Raw genomic sequence first — 18,879 nt, forward strand, 5'->3', positions numbered from 1 at the left:
AAAATATTTTTATCTTTTATAACATAATCATATGAAAAGATGAAGCACCCATCTTTTCTTTCATCTTAAACATTTTTTACTTTAAAAGAAACCCCTTTTCTAGTACTTGGAGACAAATGTAGAAAGTTGCACTGGTGGATACTTACCCTGTGTATAGCACAATCTGCAATTAGTTCCATTGGAGTTCTGAAAGTGGGTGCTGAAGGGGAAATTATTGTCCAGAAAGCCTGCCCTTTTTTTTTACACTCATGAATCTTCACTTGTTTGCAGTAAACTATGAATTATTATTTTCCTCCCCAAGTTTTCTTCACTAGAACGATCATTGATTAGATCAAACATTGACATTAGCCTTTATTTTCCCCTTTTATTTTAATAAGTATGTTTAAAAATATTGCTCAGTATCAATTTGTACTAATCTTGACATTTTAAAACATTTTCCTGCCAAACTAGACATTTCAACTCACAGCATAGGCTATTTTATAACGAGATTAATAGATCATGACATTGCATTCTTTAAATTTCAGACTTCAATTAAGTCAGTATTTTAGAGACAATTGTGTTGTTTTTTCTATTGCCACTTTAAGTAACTTATCTGAAAATCTTGCCATGTTTTTCTTCTGTAACATAAACTGTGTCCTGTGAATTTCTGGGGACTGAATTTGAAATTGCTCCTGCCAACTGTTCGTGGCCTGGTTCTTATCTGAATGCCTGAATATCTGCCCGCTGAATGAATTGCGTATTCTGCCCTGAATTCACTCTGCTATATTGATTGGCAGGACGATCTTGGTGCTGCCCACTTGCCATTCCAGAAGAGCCACCAAAGGAAAAGATCCAGGAGTATAGAAGATGATGAAGAGGGTTACCTTATCTGTCAAAGTGGAGACGTTCTAAAAGCAAGATGTATAGAATATTTTTCAACACTTTTTAAACTTTGCAGACAGAATAATCTTTTTATGAATAGTTTGTCAGCGGGGGGCTAAAGAACTCTTCATTGTTTTTTTGTTTTTTTTTTTGTGGGTTTGTTTGTTGTTCTTTTGTATTTCTTCTTTTCTATAGAGTTTAAATATTTCTACTCTAAAGTTCCAAAATAATCAGTGGAATTTGAGATTAGAGCAAGAAAGATAGCTCTATCTAAATTATTTTTGTAGCAGCTGAAAATAAAATAATTTGAGTGCTGGAACCTTAATTATGCTTTAATAGAGAGCATTTGAAAAAATTCCACACTTAAGCATTCATTATTTGAATAACTGATAATTTGTACTCATGTACTTACACTTCTTTCTCCCCCCTCACTTTAGATGAAATCGTGAACACTTTGGGAGAAGGGACCTTTGGCAGAGTTGTAGAGTGCATTGATCATGGCATGTAAGTTTGTTGTTTTTCTTTTTTGAACATTCTGATATTTTTGGTGGAGAAGGATCCATAATTTAGATGAAATGGAATTTAAGTGGTAGCTATGTGTTTTCCTGGGAGGTATAAGTATTCAAAAGTTCTTGGACTGTGTATGATTTATTTACCATAAGTATGGATTTTGACCAAGAATGTTGAAAATTTTTATCAGATGGAGTTCATTGAAATTAATGTCTGTGTTCAAGTGAAGACTTTCCCAGAACTTAGGTCCTTAGCTTTCTATAAGAGATTTGGAGTGCTTTACCCTACTTTTGAATTGCAGAGACAATAAATTAGCATGTCTAATCTTCTTGGTTCAAAAACTTTTATTTCCAAAGGATAATATTTGCACGTTAGGGTTAGCTTCTCAAACTATAAATAAATTATATTACTTGAAGCCTACAGAATAAAGTCCAGATTCTTTAACGAGTTATACTAAACTTTTTGTTATTTGACCCTCTCTGCTTCATTTTCACGTTTTCCTCTAGGATCTCTATTCTGCAGTTGCAAATTTTTTTGTAAGTGAACGTCTTACAACAGTTTAGTGGAAACTGCACTTTTCTAAATTGACATCTCAACTTTTCATCATAAAATAGTTGAGGATGTAATTTCCAGCTTATTGTAAATGGAGATTTTTTTAAAAAAAAACATAACTCTCTTTCTAAATATGTTTGGGGGACTCTAAATACAGTAGCTTGATACCTCCTGTCATCCATGAACAAACTTTTCTTGAATACTTAGAAATGCTTTATCTTGAACTTAAATTTTACTTCTCTTTTCATAAAGAATATTATCCTAAGTGTCTTTTATTATCACCCTTTCCTCTCTATGACAAAAATGTGACCATAAAGTAAAATTTTAAGATATTTTGAAATACTTTGACTTAGGAAAGTTGCTAAGAATTCCCATATATTCTTCACCCAGATTCCACAAATGTTAACATTTTACAGTGTTTAATCATTCTCTATATTTACATGTTATATGCATTTTCAAGTTTTGCCAGCTTATCTACAACCTGGTTCACATTTCACTAGTTGTCCCATTTAGGTCTTTTAAAAATTTCTTGAAGTTCCAAGACTTGAGTATTTGAGATATTCCAATGAATAGTATTCAATTGATCAAGTAAAAATCTGTTACAAATTTTGATACTTATTAGACCTAAAATATACAATGTAATTGAAAATATATCTTTTATTGAGATGGTTGGGGCCTTTGAAAAATGAGTTCCTGTGTCCATAGATAAATCTTACTGTTTTAACATTAAGTTTCCATTTTTCTTTTTTTTAATTGACAAGTAATATGAAAGCTTATATGTTTAAGGTGTATAAGGTTGGTTTGAACATTTATATACTGCAATATGATTACTATAGTAGCATTAGCTAACACCATTATCCATTTTTCATTTTTATAGTTATTAGCACTGTTCATTTTTATAGCTTATTAGCAGTTAGAAAACTTGTCCATATGATGAAATAGATGAGACTAGAAGAAGTTTTGTCACAGCAGTTTTATATAATTCTTTTAAGTCTGGACATATATGCTATACATCATAGGGAGATAAATCATTAAAAATTTATTTTGATGATTATATATCAGCCCACAACTTCATTGGGACCTTGTCAAAAGAAATGAGTTTGGAATCGGTTTGCTATCCAGCAACTAGAAAAATTTTTGCCTCAAAGAATTTTTTCTTTCTTTTTTATAAACAGCCTGGTGCACAAACCTTGCCATATTAATTTCACGTGCATGGGGTTCTCTTTTGTAATGTGGGAAGGCCATAGTGAAAAATGCAGGGTTGACTGCTGGCTTGTATTCAAGAAGATCAGGTTTAGAAAAGAGGACCGAAGGAAGCTGAAGATTTGGAAATCCTTTTCCTCAAAATCATTTACGGCTTTTTTTTTTTGGCCGCGCCACATGGCTTGCGGGATCTCAGCTCCTCGACCAGGGATTGAACCTGGGCCCACGGCAGTGAAAGCTCATGTCTTAAGCCACTGGACCACCAGGGAATTCCCTCTGTACTTTTTAGGAAGTACTACAGATGCCCCGGTCTAAAACACGCTACCCTACATTGTTGCTATTTATACCTATTCGCATCCGTGAATTCACTAAACATTTTTTTGGCTTGATGACTTATTGCTGGTGTCTCCTTTGCCAGAATTATCTAACAAACTGATAGTTGTCTTTCTTCTCTGAAGAAGTCTGAGCTCCCCTAACTCTGATGGTTAGGTTCTTTCTTCTCTCTATTCCTTATACCAGGCACTTCTAACCTAATGATAAGTTGTTCAAGTGTCTGTCTTTTCCATTAGACTGTGAGGTACATGGAACAAGCTCTTTCTAACAGTGATTCCAATGCAATATCTGGCACATTCGGTGCAGCCTGGCGAATGAGTGAATGTTTTCAGCAGTAGTATGTTCAAGGTTTATATTTTTATCCTTTTTTTAAAAAAAACTACTTATAATATCTAGGTAAATTTTAACTTTTGGAAACAAACATTAACGTTCATAAGTATTAAGAGAAATCATCACTCTGTATAATGTATATTTTGTCAAAATGTTTTGAAAAAAATGTTTATAGATCTGCTATAATATACCCTGAAAGATTATTTTAGGAAAATAGCATAGAGTGATTGGTACTTAACAAGATGATGCTTTAGAGCAGGGGTCCCCAACCCCTGGGCCGTGGACTGGTAGGAACTGGGCCTAACAGCAGGAGGTGAGCAGTGGGCGAGAGAGTGAAACTTCATCTGCTGCTCACCATAGCTTGCATTACCACCTGAACCATCACACCCTCCCCTCAACCATGGAAAAATTGTCTTCCATGTAACCGGTCCCTGGTGCCAAAAAGGTTGGTGACAGCTGCTCTAGAGGATACATGTCTTCAACGCACTTCTGTACATTTACCATTTTCATTTTGTTTTTAAGGGGTGGCATACATGTCGCAATGAAAATCATAAAAAATGTGGGACAATATCGTGAAGCAGCTCATTCAGAAATCGAAGTATTGGAACATTTAAATAGTACTGATCCCAATAATGTCTTGTAAGTAAGAAACTTGGAACTGTGATCCATTATGTTACATGAAATAATCAGAATTCTGTGAACTGAATTATTTGTATTCTGATCTGTTTCAGCCGATGTGTCCAGATGCTAGAATGGTTTGATCATCATGGTCATATTTGTATTGTGTTCGAACTCCTGGGACTTAGTACCTATGATTTCATTAAAGAAAATAGCTTTCTGCCATTTCAAATTGACCATATCAGGCAAATGGCATATCAGATCTGTCAGTCAATAAATTGTAAGTATACTTGTTAAATTTTTAAATACCAGTAAATTAAAGGTTTTATTGGACAAGCAACATATCAAACCATTGTCACTAAAAATGCACGTTGCAAGTAAAGATGAAACCACTTTTGATCCCTACCTCTACTACTAATTCTCCTTTCCCCCGGTACAGATTAAATTTGTAAGTGAAACTAATAATGTCTTTTTGTTCTTTTGTAGTTTTGCATCATAATAAATTAACCCATACAGATCTGAAGCCTGAAAATATTTTATTTGTGGAGTCTGACTATGTAGTCAAGTATAATTCAAAAATGGTAAGTTACACTTGTTTTAATTTTGGTAGTTGTCTTTAAAATTAATTTAACTTGGTGATCCTTGGATGAGGAATTTTACCTTTGAGGCTTATTATATCCTGACGTTTAACCCAAAAAGGGTAATCTTTTGCCTTTCTCATGGGGTTATTTTGAAAATCAAAAAGAGAATTCATGTGCAAGCCTTTTGGATAGTGCTATAAAATATTTCATATCTTTATTGATCTTTCTGTTTACTTAACTGTATCTCTAGAAACGTGATGAACGCACACTGCAAAACACAGATATCAAAATTATTGACTTAGGAAGTGCAACGTACGATGATGAACATCATAGCACTTTGGTATCTACATGGCATTACAGAGCTCCAGAGGTCATTTTGGGTTAGTAGATACCAGACTTCCTGATATTTTAATTGAAAAAGAGATTTTTTGTTCTCTATAGCTTTTATTGGGGGGCAGGTAGTTGGGAGATAGCTGTAATTTTCTCAGCAGTGTACAGAAAATGTTTTCTGTTTTCATAAAAGCTGTCTGGACATTGCTATAAATATTTTTCCTGAGTGGGAAAAATGTGATATCATCTGTAAGGATATTCCAGGTGGTGGTTCTTTTTGAACAAGTCAGTCTTACAAGATCATAAGAGAACAAGCTGTATTGGCTAAGTCCATGACAGCAGTGTGATTTTGAAGCGATGTGGGCACCTCTTTTCGTCTCATCACAAAGCATGGTGCTGGGGAAAATGCTAAAGATTTGGCTGGCAGACGTCTAGATGTAGGGTGGATGGAGGTTAAGAGGAGAAGAAAGAGGGGCTAGTCTATGAGGAGAGCTTCTTTGATCATCTTTGACATGGGACAGCATGGAAAGGAAAATTAGTTAAGGTGCAGCATTTTTCAATATTAATAAAAGGGAACTCAGTGAGGGAGAGCACATCTTATGCCTCAAAATTTAAAAGTTCGAGACCGAGTCATGTTGATAGAGCAAGGAAGTCAGGGATGGATTTGGGGGCTTGGAGACAGTGGGAAAAATTCAGATCAGGTGATATTGGGAGATAGTTAAATGGTATAAGCATATTACTTTGCCAAAAGTAAGTTTCAACCGAGGTTGATAGTAAAACATCTTTGTGGAATCAGTCTTTTCCACTTTTTACCTTTTGTCTAAGAGGACTTGGTAGTTGAGAATATGAGTGTGAGAGCAAACTAATGATGTTTACCTAGAGTAAAGAATTAGTAAAAGGGACAGGAAATTAAGAATAGTTTGTAGTGCTGGCTAGTAGAACTTTCCATGATGATAGAAATGTTGAATATCTGCACTATCCAACATGGTAGCCATTAGTAGCCACACGTAGACTACTGTGTACTTTCAGTATAGCCAGTGTGACTGAGGAACTGAATTTTAAATTAATTAAACTTTTCGATTTAAATAACCACATGTGGCTAGTGGCTACCACATAGGATAGCACAGGTTTGGAGCTCATCTTTGAGAGTGATGTTACTAGGATTTCTGCTTAGTATGGTCTGAAAGAAGCTGCTGTGTTGCAGTAGTTTAGAAAGTGTATTCATGGTTGAGGACTGAAGCCTGCAATGAAGGTAAAAGAAAAGAGTGTGGGAGGAGATTGTGGACAGATAGGTATTTTCAGAGCTTAAAAAGAGATAACTTGCTGTGTTTTATCAATTTTAAGAAGAAGATTTTTCTCCACATTTTAACATGTGAGGAAACATAAGACAAAACGGCATTTTTTCTTGGTTATTGGTTCATAAAACAGTAGTGTATCTTACAGTTAGTTAATGGCCTCCTCCTAGATTGTGTAAGATACAGTGATTCCTAGTAATAATACAGTCCCATGTGTGGCCAGGCTGGGGATAGTTGATATAAATCTGAAATTGGGGTTATTGGTGTTTAGGAAAAGAAATGAACAGATGGGAAGATTAGAAGGGTTCTTTGTGTGTTTGTGAAGTGTTACTCCTGAGGATTAAGGCAGAATTAGGTTGAAGAGGAAGATGTTGTCAGGTGCCACCACTGAGGAGGGCAGTTGGTCTCATGTCTTGGGTGTTGGTAGTAAACAGAAGTTGGTAAAAGTGAATGATGTGAAATTCCAAAGAGTATGAGAGCTGAGCCATAAGAGAATGAGGTAGTTTACAGTCACTTGGGAGAAAGCTGGACTGGGAGACAGGAGTGGCTGGAAAAGAAAACTTTCATCTTAGATCCAAGCTCTATCATTTGCAGATTTTGTATGTGTTACTGTAAGTAGAAACCATGCTCCATTATCCTTTTGTTCAAGTGATAAGTACCATGAGGGTTAACAAAAATGGCTAAATCATAGTCAAGTTCCTTGAATATATTGTTTCTTCCTTTGTCTTTAAATTCAGTAATGTTACTGAAAGTAATTGAAATGTCTTTTAAAGTAGGTTTTATTTGTACATTATTTTTTTATTAAAAACTTAATCTATAAAAGGTTAAAACATCTGTATGGTTTAGGTTTACTCTTTTCCTTTCTAATTAGATAGAGACTTAAGGCTAGGTGTTTTTTTCTTTTCTGAATAATGTTACTATTGAGAATTCTGAAGGAGAAAATATATGATCATGTATAGACAACCTGCAAGTACATATATAGATACCTCTCTATGTGAACTTTAAATATCTGTATAATTCTGCTTATGGGTGACACTGCTTATAATATCCATTATAATTCTTACATAATTTATGTGACACTACTATTTCTTTTAATGGAAGAAATAAACTCAGATATCAAGCTGATGGTAATTGATAAGGGGTTAGTAATTACACTCTGAGGATAATTATTGACCTATGTTTGCACTAATAAAATGTAAAATTTCATAGAACAACCGTTAAGTGGGTATAACAGTGCTCCTCATTGCACAAGCAATTCAGAGACTATGGAATATTTGCTAACCCCTCTTACTTTCCATAAAATGCCTCCTCCCCCAGGTTAAAATACTGTAAGTTGATACAAGGATATGGAGGACTCTGAAAGCATACTGAATAATGTTTGGTAGAAAACTAAAAATGTAAACCCTGAATTTACTATCATATTCTCCTAAATGGGCTATATAAAGAGAGCACCCACATAGGAAAAGATATTGTGTATTGGCAATTAAAAATGGTTGCATAATAAAATGTTTGGTTTTGTTTTTAAATAGCTTTAGGTTGGTCTCAGCCATGTGATGTTTGGAGCATAGGTTGCATTCTTATTGAATATTACCTTGGTTTCACAGTCTTTCAGGTATGTATTTAGTAAATGTTACTTACTGATTCATAATGAGCTTTAATGTTAAAGGCATGTTAAAGTTTTTGTTTCCATATTGGAAAGTTGCCATAGTGTCATTATTCTTAAGATGTAAACTTCCATGTGCAAAATAGTCATCCTTCTCTAAAACCATAGTCGAATGAAATACTCTCAGTGAATGGTCATAATTCATTCTGCATGTGGAGCTTTTAAACACGTGGTTCATATTGACTTCATATGATCCATTTTATTGTGATGCTCTTTCATAAATTTACATTAGTGTTACTATGGTCAGTTTTAATTCAGCTCTGGTTATGTTGCACTTTTATTAAAAGAATTCAGAAACAGTAAGTTGTATTAAGCATGTATGACACCCTAGGCACATTTCTAAGCACTGTGTGTATAAAAATGAAAAGACAGCATCTCTCTCCTCAAGGAAGACATACACAGGATAGACATGGGAAAACGTACAGTACAATGTGATACTTGCTATAATGGAACAATGTAGAAGGGAACCCAGAAAAGGTGAACGGTTAAGTTTCCTTCGAGAAGGCATCACTGAGGAATAGGGAGTTTAATCCAAGCTATAAGGAAGAGTAAGAGTTTGTCAGAAAACTAGAGTGTGTGATGGCCATATCAGGAAGAAATGGTATTCATAAATGCAAGAGGCATAAAGGAAGCTACTCTAGTTGAGGAAGGATGAATAGTGCTGCCGGAGTGTCTTGGATAAATAGGAAAATGGTGTCAGTAGGCAAGTACTGATTCATAGTGGACTTGTTTGCCATAGAAAGGTATTTGTTTTATCCTAGGAGTCAGTGGTTTCCAAATGTAGACCGGTCTAAAATGAAAATGATTTTGTAGGGTTGCCGTTCTGGCTTTCATTTAGAAATTATCTCTCCTCTTTTTTTTGGTATTAAAATGTTCTTTCTATGAAATGATAATAGTTATTGGCTTACTTGGCAGAACAAAAAGGAGAAAATATTATTTAGGTCTCTACTTGTTTTCCTCATAATTTTGCTTATGTCGGAAAACTAAAAGTCTTGAAAGCTTCAAGTGGTGTAACCATTGGAGAACTTTAAGAGGGTTGTGATTTGATCAAGGTGTGTTGTTGGATGGGGTGAGGGTGGTAAGGAAGTTCCTGGCTAATACTGTCAAGGTTGCTTTGAGGTTATGGCAATGCAGGATGAGGAGGGAGGAAGCTGTGATGAATTATAAGTCACTTAGGTGGCTGTTGCAGAATATATGTGTTCACTGCTATGGGGCACCTCACCAAACTTCTGTCTACTCCGTAGAGATCTGTTAAAAGTACTCTGAGTTTGTAGACAAGTTTGATATCTAGAACGTAGCTGTCGGACATTTCTCGGGGGTGGTGTCTGGTTTTGTGGTAGTAAGCTATAGGGTCAAGGAAAAAGTTGAGCACAGTGCATGCTTTCTTCATTCTGACACATATAAAATCCTTCAGATGGTTTTATGATTGTAAATCATTCTGAGATCTTAAGCGTCGATTATTAACTTTGGTGTGAGATGTGGTTTATATTTTAATTCCACCCTCCAAAATAGTCTTCAACTAAGGAACTTTTTGAAGATAATGGAGCTTGTATTATTTATTCCTGTCATGACTTAAGAACATTTTGAAAGCAGTGTGCTAGGCACAGTAGTTAATGGATTTAAAAAGCATTGCACATAGACTCTGCTCTTCAGAGCAAGGATTGGCAAACTATATCCTATCTGATGCCTGCTTTAAAAAATGAAAAAGGGACGCGGAGATCACCTTCCTCCCCACGGATACACCAGAAATACAGCTACACGTGGAACAACTCCTACAGAACACCTACTGAACGCTGGTAGAAGACCCCAGACCTCCCAAAAGGCAAGAAACTCCCCACATACCTGGGTAGGGCAAAGCGGAGAGATTCCCGCATAGAGGATCGGTGCCGAGTGGCACTCACCCGCCCGAGAGGCTTGTCTGCTCGGCCGCCAGGGCGGGCGGTGCTGGAAGCTGAGGCTCGGGCTTCGGTCAGAGCGCAGGGAGAGGACTGCGGCTGGCGGCGAGAACTCAGCCTGAAGGGGGCTAATGTGCCACAGCTAGCCGGCAGGGAGTCCGGGAAAACTCTGGAGCTGCCGAAGAGGTAAGAGACTTTTTCTTCCCTCTTGGTTTCCTGGTGCGCGAGGAGAGGAGCGCTGCTTAAAGGGGCTCCACAGACGGGCGCGAGTCACGACTGAAAGCGCGGAGCCCAGTGACGGGCGTGGGACGCTGGGGCTGCTGCTGCCGCCGCCAAGAAGCCTGTGTGCGAGCGCAGGTCACTGTCCACAACGCCCTTCCGGTAGCCTGTGCAGCCCGCCACTGCCGGGGTCCCGGGATCCAGGGGCAGCTTCCCTGGGAGAACGCACGGCGCGCCTCGGGCTGGTGCAACGTCACGCCGAACTCTGCCGCTGCAGGCTCGCCCCGCACTCCGTGCCCCTCCCTCCCGCCCGGCCTGAGTGAGCCAGAGTCCCCGAAGAGGCTGCTCCTTTAACCCTGTCCTGTCTGAGCGAAGAACAGACGCCCTCCGGCGACCTACACGCAGAGGCGGGGCCAAATCCAAAGCTGAGACCCAGGAGCTGTGAGAACAAAGAAGAGAAAGGGAAAACTCTCCCAGCAGCCTCAGAAGCAGCGGATTAAAGCTCCACAATCAACTTGATGTACCCTGCATCTGTGGAATACATGAATAGACAACACATCATCCCAAATTGAGGAGCCAGGAGTCAGTGCTGTGCCTCTGAGGTGGGAGAGCCAACTTCAGGACACTGGTCCACAAGAGACCTCCCAGCTCCACATAATATCAAACGGCGAAAATCTTCCAGAGATCTCCATCTCAACACCAGCACCCAGCTTCACTCAACGACCAGCAAGCTACAGTTCTGGACACCCTATGCCAAACAACTAGCAAGACAGGAACACAACGCCACCCATTAGCAGAGAGGTGGCCTAAAATCATAAAAAGTCCGCAGACACCCCAAAACACACCACCAGACGTGGACCTGCCCACAAGAAAGACAAGATCCAGCCTCATTCACCAAAACACAGGCACTACTACCTTCCACCAGGAAGCCTACACAACCCACTAAACCAACCTTAGCCACTGGGGACAGACACCAAAAACAACGGGAACTACGAACCTGCAGCCTGCAAAAAGGAGACCCCAAACACAGTAACATAAGCAAAATGAGAAGACAGAAAAACACACAGCAGGAGAAGGAACAAGATAAAAACCCACCAGACCTAACAAATGAAGACGTAATAGGCAGTCTACCTGAAAAAGAATTCAGAATAATGATGGTAAAGATGATCCAAGATTCTATTTCCCAGATCCAAAATCTTGGAAATAGAATAGACAAAATGCAAGAAACAGTTAACAAGGACCTAGAAGAACTAAAGATGAATCAAGCATCGATTAAAAACACAATACATGAAATAAAAAATACTCTAGAGGGGATCACTAGCAGAATAACTGAGGCAGAAGAATGGATAAGTGAGGTGGAAGATAAAATAGTGGAAATAACTGCTGCAGAGCAAAATAAAGAAAAAAGAATGAAAAGAACAGAGGACAGTCTCAGAGACCTCTGGGACAACATTAAACGCACCAACATTCGAATTATAGGTGTTCCAGAAGAAGAAGAGAAAAAGAAAGGGACTGAGAAAATATTTGAAGAGATTATAGTTGAAAACTTCCCTAATATGGGAAAGGAAATAGTTAATCAAGTCCAGGAGGCACAGAGAGCCCCATACAGAATATATCCAAGGAGAAATACGCCAAGACACATTTTAATCAAACTGTCAAAAATGAAACACAAAGAAATCATATTAAAAGCAGCAAGGCAAAAACAACAAATAACACACAAGGGAATCCCCATCAGGATAACAGCTGATCTCTCAGCAGAAACTCTACAAGCCAGAAGGGAGTGGCAGGACATAATTAAAGTGATGAAGGAGAAAAACCTGCAACCAAGATTACTCTACGCAGCAAGGATCTCATTCAGATTTGATGGAGAAATTAAAACGTTTACAGACAAGCAAAAGCTGAGAGAGTTCAGCACCACCAAACCAGCTTTACAACAAATGCTAAAGGAACTTCTCTAGGCAAGAAACACAAGAGAAGGAAAAGACCTACAATAACGAACCCAAAACAATTAAGAAAATGGGAATAGGAACATACATATCGATAATTACCTTAAATGTAAATGGACTAAATGCTCCCACCAAAAGACACAGATTGGCTGAATGGATACAAAAACAAGACCCATATATATGCTGTCTACAAGAGACCCACTTCAGACCTAGAGACACATACAGACTGAAAGTAAGGGGATGGAAAAAGATATTCCATGCAAATGGAAACCAAAATAAAGCTGGAGTAGCAATTCTCATATCAGACAAAATAGACTTTAAAATAAAGACTACTAGAAGAGACAAAGAAGGACACTACTTAATGATCAAGGGATCGATCCAAGAAGAAGATATAACAATTGTAAATATTTATGCACCAAACATAGGAGCACCTCAATACATAAGGCAAATACTAACAGCCATAAAAGGAGAAATCGACAGTAACACAATCATAGTAGGGGACTTTAACACCCCACTTTCACCAATGGACAGATCTTCCAAAATGAAAATAAATAAGGAAACACAAGCTTTAAATGATACATTAAAAAAGATGGACTTAATTGATATTTATAGGACATTCCATCCAAAAACAACAGAATACACATTTTTCTCAAGTGCTCATGGAACATTCTCCAGGATAGATCATATCTTGGGTCACAAATCAAGCCTTGGTAAATTGAAGAAAATTGAAATTGTATCAAGTGTCTTTTCTGACCACAATGCTATGAGGCTAGATATCAATTACAGGAAAAGAGCTGTAAAAAATACAAACACATGGAGGCTAAACAATACACTACTTAATAACGAAGTGATCACTGAAGAAATCAAAGAGGAAATTAAAAAATACCTAGAAACAAATGACAATGGAGACACGACGACCCAAAACCTATGGGATGCAGCAAAAGCAGTTCTAAGAGGGAAGTTTATAGCAATACAATCCCACCTTAAGAAACAGGAAACATCTCGAATAAACAACCTAACCTTGCACCTAAAGCAATTAGAGAAAGAAGAACAAAAACACCGCAAAGTTAGCAGAAGGAAAGAAATCATAAAAATCAGATCAGAAATAAATGAAAAAGAAATGAAGGAAACCATAGCAAAGATCAATAAAACTAAAAGCTGATTCTTTGAGAAGATAAACAAAATTGATAAACCATTAGCCAGACTCATCAAGAAAAGAAGGGAGAAGACTCAAATCAATAGAATTAGAAATGAAAAGGGAGAAGTAACAACTGACATTGCAGAAATACAAAAGATCATGAGAGATTACTACAAGCAACTCTATGCCCATAAAATGGACAACCTGGCAGAGATGGACAAATTCTTAGAAATGCACAACCTGCCAAGACTGACTCAGGAAGAAATAGAAAATATGTATAGACCAATCACAAGCACTGAAATTGAAACTGTGATTAAAAATCTTCCATCAAACAAAAGCCCAGGACAAGATGGCTTCACAGGCGAATTCTATCAAACATTTAGAGAAGAGCTAACACCCATCCTTCTCAAACTCTTCCAAACAATATCAGAGGAAGGAACACTCCCAAACTCATTCTACGAGGCCACCATCACGTTGATACCAAAACCAGGCAAGGATGTCACAAAGAAAGAAAACTACAGGCCAATATCACTGATGAACATAGATGCAAAAATCCTCAACAAAATACTAGCAAACAGAATCCAACAGCACATTAAAAGGATCATACACCATGATCAAGTGGGGTTTATTCCAGGAATGCAAGGATTCTTCAATATACGCAAATCAATCAATGTGATACACCATATTAACAAGTTGAAGGAGAATAACCATATGATCATCTCAATAGATGCAGAGAAAGCTTTCGACAAAATTCAACACCCGTTTATGATAAAAACCCTGCAGAAAGTAGGCATAGAGGGAACTTTCCTCAACATCATAAAGGCCATATATGACAAACCCACAGCCAACATTGTCCTCAATGGTTAAAAACTGAAACCATTTCCACTAAGATCAGGAACAAGACAAGGCTGCCCACTCTCACCACTCTTATTCAACATAGTTTTGGAAGTTTTAGCCACAGCAATCAGAGAAGAAAAGGAAATAAAAGGAATCCAAATTGGAAAAGAAGAAGTAAAGCTGTCACTGTTTGCAGATGACATGATACTATACATAGAGAATCCTAAAGATGCTACCGAAAAACTACTAGAACTAATCAATGAATTTGGTAAAGTAGCAGGATACAAAATTAATGTACAGAAATCTCTGGCATTCCTGTACACTAATGATGAAAAATATGAAAATGAAATCAAGAAAACACTCCCATTTACCATTGCAACAAAAAGAATAAAATATCTAGGAATAAACCTACCTAAGGAGACAAAAGACCTGTATGCAGAAAATTATAAGACACTGATGAAAGAAATTAAAGATGATACAAATAGATGGAGAGATATACCATGCTCCTGGATTGGAAGAATCAATATTGTGAAAATGACTCTACTACCCAAAGCAATCTACAGATTCAATGCAATCCCTATCAAACTACCACTGGCATTTTTCACAGAACTAGAACAAAAAATTTCAAAATTTGTTTGGAAAAACAAAAGACCCCGAATAGCCAAAGCAATCTTGAGAACGAAAAACTGAGCTGGAGGAATCAGGCTCCCTGACTTCAGACTATACTACAAAGCTACAGTAATCAAGACAGTGTGGTACTGGCATAAAAACAGAAAGATCGATCAGTGGATCAGGATAGAAAGCCCAGAGATAAACCCACGCACATATGGCCAACTTATCTTTGATAAAGGAGGCAGGAATGTACAGTGGAGAAAGGACAGCCTCTTCAATAAGTGGTGCTGGGAAAACTGGACAGGGACATGTAAAAGTTTGAGATTAGATCATTCCCTAACACCATACACAAAAATAAGCTCAAAATGGATTAAAGACTTAAATGTAAGGCCAGAAACTATCAAAGTCTTAGAGGAAAACATAGGTAGAACACTCTATGACATAAATCACAGCAAGATCCTTTTGGACCCACCTCCTAGAGAAATGGAAATAAAAACAAAGATAAACAAATGGGACCTAATGAAACTTCAAAGCTTTTGCACAGCAAAGGAAACCATAAACAAGACCAAAAGACAACCCTCAGAATGTGAGAAAATATTTGCAAATGAAGCAACTGACAAAGGATTAATCTCCAAAATTTATAAACAGCTCATGCAGCTCAATAGCAAAAAAACAAACAACCCAATCCAAAAATGGGCAGAAGACTTAAATAGGCATTTCTCCAAAGAAGATATACAGACTGCCAACAAACACATGAAAGAATGCTCAACATCATTAATCATTAGAGAAATGCAAATCAAAACTACAATGAGATATCATCTCACACCAGTCAGAATGGCCATCATCAAGAAATCTAGAAACAATAAATGCTGGAGAGGGTGTGGAGAAAAGGGAACACTCTTGCACTGCTGGTGGGAATGTGAATTGGTACAGGCACTATGGAGAGCAGTATGGAGGTTCCTTAAAAAACTAAAAATAGAACTACCATATGACCCAGCAATCCCACTACTAGGCATATACCCTGAGAAAACCATAATTCCAAAAGAGACATGTACCAAAATGTTCATTGCAGCTCTATTCACAATAGCCCGGAGCTGGAAACAACCTAAGTGTCCATCATCGGATGAATGGATAAAGAAGATATGGCACATATATACAATGGAATATTACTCAGCCATAAAAAGAAACGAAGCTGAGCTATTTGTAATGAGGTGGATAGACCTAGAGTCTGTCATACAGAGTGAAGTTAGTCAGAAAGAGAAAGACAAATACCGTATGCTAACACATATATACGGAATTTAAAAAAAAATGTCATGAAGAACCTAGGGGCAAAACGGGAATGAAGACGCAGACCTACTTGAGAATGGACTTGAGGATATGGGGAGGGGGAAGGGTGGGCTGTGACAAGGCGAAAGAGAGGCATGGACGTGTATACACTACCAAACGTAAGGTAGATAGATAGTGGGAAGCAGCCGCAGAGCACAGGGAGATCAGCTCGGTGCTTTGTGACCGCCTGGAGGGGTGGGATGGGGAGGGTGGGAGGGAGGGAGATGCATGAGGGAAGGGATGTGGGAACAGATGTATATGTATGACTGATTCACTTTGTTATAAAGCAGAAACTAATTAAAAAAAAAATCTAGAAACAAAAAAAAAAAAAAAAAAAGTTGTTCCTCAATCAGCTATACAAACCTTACCAATTCATTTCAGAAATCAGACAGTGTAGCTCATTCAGTTTTATTCCATCTTTGAAGTAGAGTGTAATATAAATTGTACAGATGTCTAATCTAGTCCTTTTATGGAAACACTATTTTCTTTTTTTTTTCTTAACATTTATTTATTTACTTTTTTGGGGGGTTTACATTGGGTCTTCATTCCAGCACGTGGGCTTCTCTCTTGTTGCGGTACATTGGTTTTCTCTCTCCACTTGTGGTGTGTGGGTTCCAGAGTGTGTGGACTCTGTAGTTTGTGGCTCGTGGGCTCTCTTGTGGTGGGCAGGCTTAGTTGCCCCGCAGCGTGTGGGATCTTAGTTCCCCGACCAGGGAGCGAACCCACGTCCCCCGCATTGGAAGGTGTATTCTCTACCACTGGACCACCAGGGAAGTCCCGGACACACTGTTTTCTTGTGTTATCCTTTTATGTGCATGTAGGGAAATGGAAAGTGCTAAGTTTCTTTTTCCTATTTTTTTAGACTAATGATGATAAAGAACACCTGGTAATGATGGAACGTATATTAGGACCCATACCAACACACATGATTCAGAAAACAAGGTATGCTTTTTAAGATTAAAGTCCTTATTGTGTACATGCAGTGGCCTATATTCAAACTATAGAAAACCCATCTTTGTTGTTATTGCTTATTCCAAAGACTGTAGATTTTGAATTATTTTTCATGAAGTCAAGTTTTTGAAAAGTAATGCAATATTTACTTTGTGATCCAGTAAATAAAGTGGTGTTTTTATACTCAGGTTAACCTTTGCATAAATGTTTTCCTAGGTTGATTTAAAAATAATACATAGAGTAGTAAAACGAGCTTGATTTTGGAGTCTTATCTAAATTTGAATTCCAGACTGTTGCAAACCACATGTACGTCTTTGGACAAGAATACTATAAGTGGTTTCAAAACATAGCTTCACCGCAGAAGTCATCCAGGGAATTGTTAACGATTTCTAGCCCCATTCCAGATCTAGTGAAATCAGAATTTACAGGAATGGATCTAGGAACCTCTGTTTTTGAAGCTGGCATTGTTTCACATATGGTACAACTTAGGTGGGATACTAAAACTTCAGAGGGTACAAGATTAGGAAAAATACCATATAAGGTATCCAATATAATTATTGCTGAGATTTTTAGAAATTGTATGTTTATGTATATATAGAGAGATGTCTATGGTTCCATATTTTCCCCCAATCCCCTGTTTGGGGCAGGGTAAGAATGTGGGTTTGGGGTTTCTTTTTTTCTTAAAATTTAATCCAGACTTCTCTTTCCTATAGGAAACAGAAGTATTTTCATCATAATCAGCTAGATTGGGAGGAACATAGTTCTGCTGGTAGATATGTTACGAGACACTGCAAACCATTAAAGGTAAAACAAAAAAAACCCAAAAAAACCTGTTTTAACTATTTTTTATTGTCTTTCTTAAACAAAGTCATTTCTCCCCTCAGGAATTTATGCTCTGTCATGATGAAGAACATGAGAAACTGTTTGACCTGATTCAAAGAATGTTAGAATATGATCCAGTGAAAAGAATTACCTTGGATGAAGCATTGCAGCATCCTTTCTTTGACTTATTAAAAAAGAAATAAAATGGAAATCAGTGGTTTTACTATACTTCTCTAGAAGAGATTATTTAAGACTGTGTCAGTCAACTCTAAACATTCTAATATTTTTATAAACCTTAAATTATTTTGTACAGTTAAGTGTAAATGCTGTATGTTTTGTATCAATTGCATAATTATCTTGTTAAGCAAATATGGTCTTGATAATGAATGAAATATAAAAGCTAAAATTAATTTTCCTTTTTTGAGATTAATTACCATTTTTAAAGACCTTTGGAATATCCTTTGTGTCTAGTGATTGATCTTGCTTTTTTGTACATGGAGGTTGACTCTTGGAAGTGATTTTTGTGTTTTGTTTTTTGTTTTTTTTGAGTAAAAGGAAATCTTGACTACTTCATTCTTAAATGAATATTCTTTATTTACCTCAAACTTTCCTTAACTTTAAAAGATTTTTCTGTAATTGTTGAACAGGTAATAAGTATTATTAACTTTAGGTAGGCAGGTATTAGAAACCAAAACCCATAGGAACTGTTTGCTGTTGGAATTTCATTAAATTGTAAGTATTGTGTTCTGTTTCATTGGTTGATGTCAGTGGTGGTAAGTAGCATTCATGGAAAGACATCCAACTTGTGCATCGTAATAGATTAATAAAACCACATACACACTTCGTTTAAGATTAAA

The 18,879-nt window shown here is 37.2% G+C and overlaps 1 protein-coding gene across 1 annotated transcript; it reads left to right on the forward strand.

Annotated features, from left to right (window-relative positions):
- Positions 1–1,311: 1,311 nt before the first annotated feature.
- LOC308609919 (dual specificity protein kinase CLK4-like) lies at positions 1,312–18,235 on the forward strand. Its single transcript, XM_081259195.1, has 9 exons — positions 1,312–1,365; positions 4,312–4,428; positions 4,521–4,687; positions 4,894–4,988; positions 5,239–5,368; positions 8,143–8,225; positions 17,112–17,191; positions 17,914–18,004; positions 18,085–18,235. Coding segments are annotated over exons 1-9 (906 nt in total). The 5' UTR covers positions 1,312–1,363; the 3' UTR covers positions 18,226–18,235.
- Positions 18,236–18,879: the final 644 nt, after the last annotated feature.

Source organism: Mesoplodon bidens, assembly GCF_964165515.1.
Source record: "Mesoplodon bidens genome assembly, contig: HAP1_SCAFFOLD_92, whole genome shotgun sequence".
NCBI lineage: Eukaryota > Metazoa > Chordata > Mammalia > Artiodactyla > Ziphiidae > Mesoplodon > Mesoplodon bidens.

Excerpts from the sequence above, each read along its gene's own strand:
- LOC308609919 (XM_081259195.1), top strand. Across the intron at positions 4,429-4,520 it reads ACTGATCCCAATAATGTCTT|CCGATGTGTCCAGATGCTAG; the intron begins GTAAGTAAGAAA and ends GATCTGTTTCAG. Across the intron at positions 5,369-8,142 it reads AGCTCCAGAGGTCATTTTGG|CTTTAGGTTGGTCTCAGCCA; the intron begins GTTAGTAGATAC and ends GTTTTTAAATAG.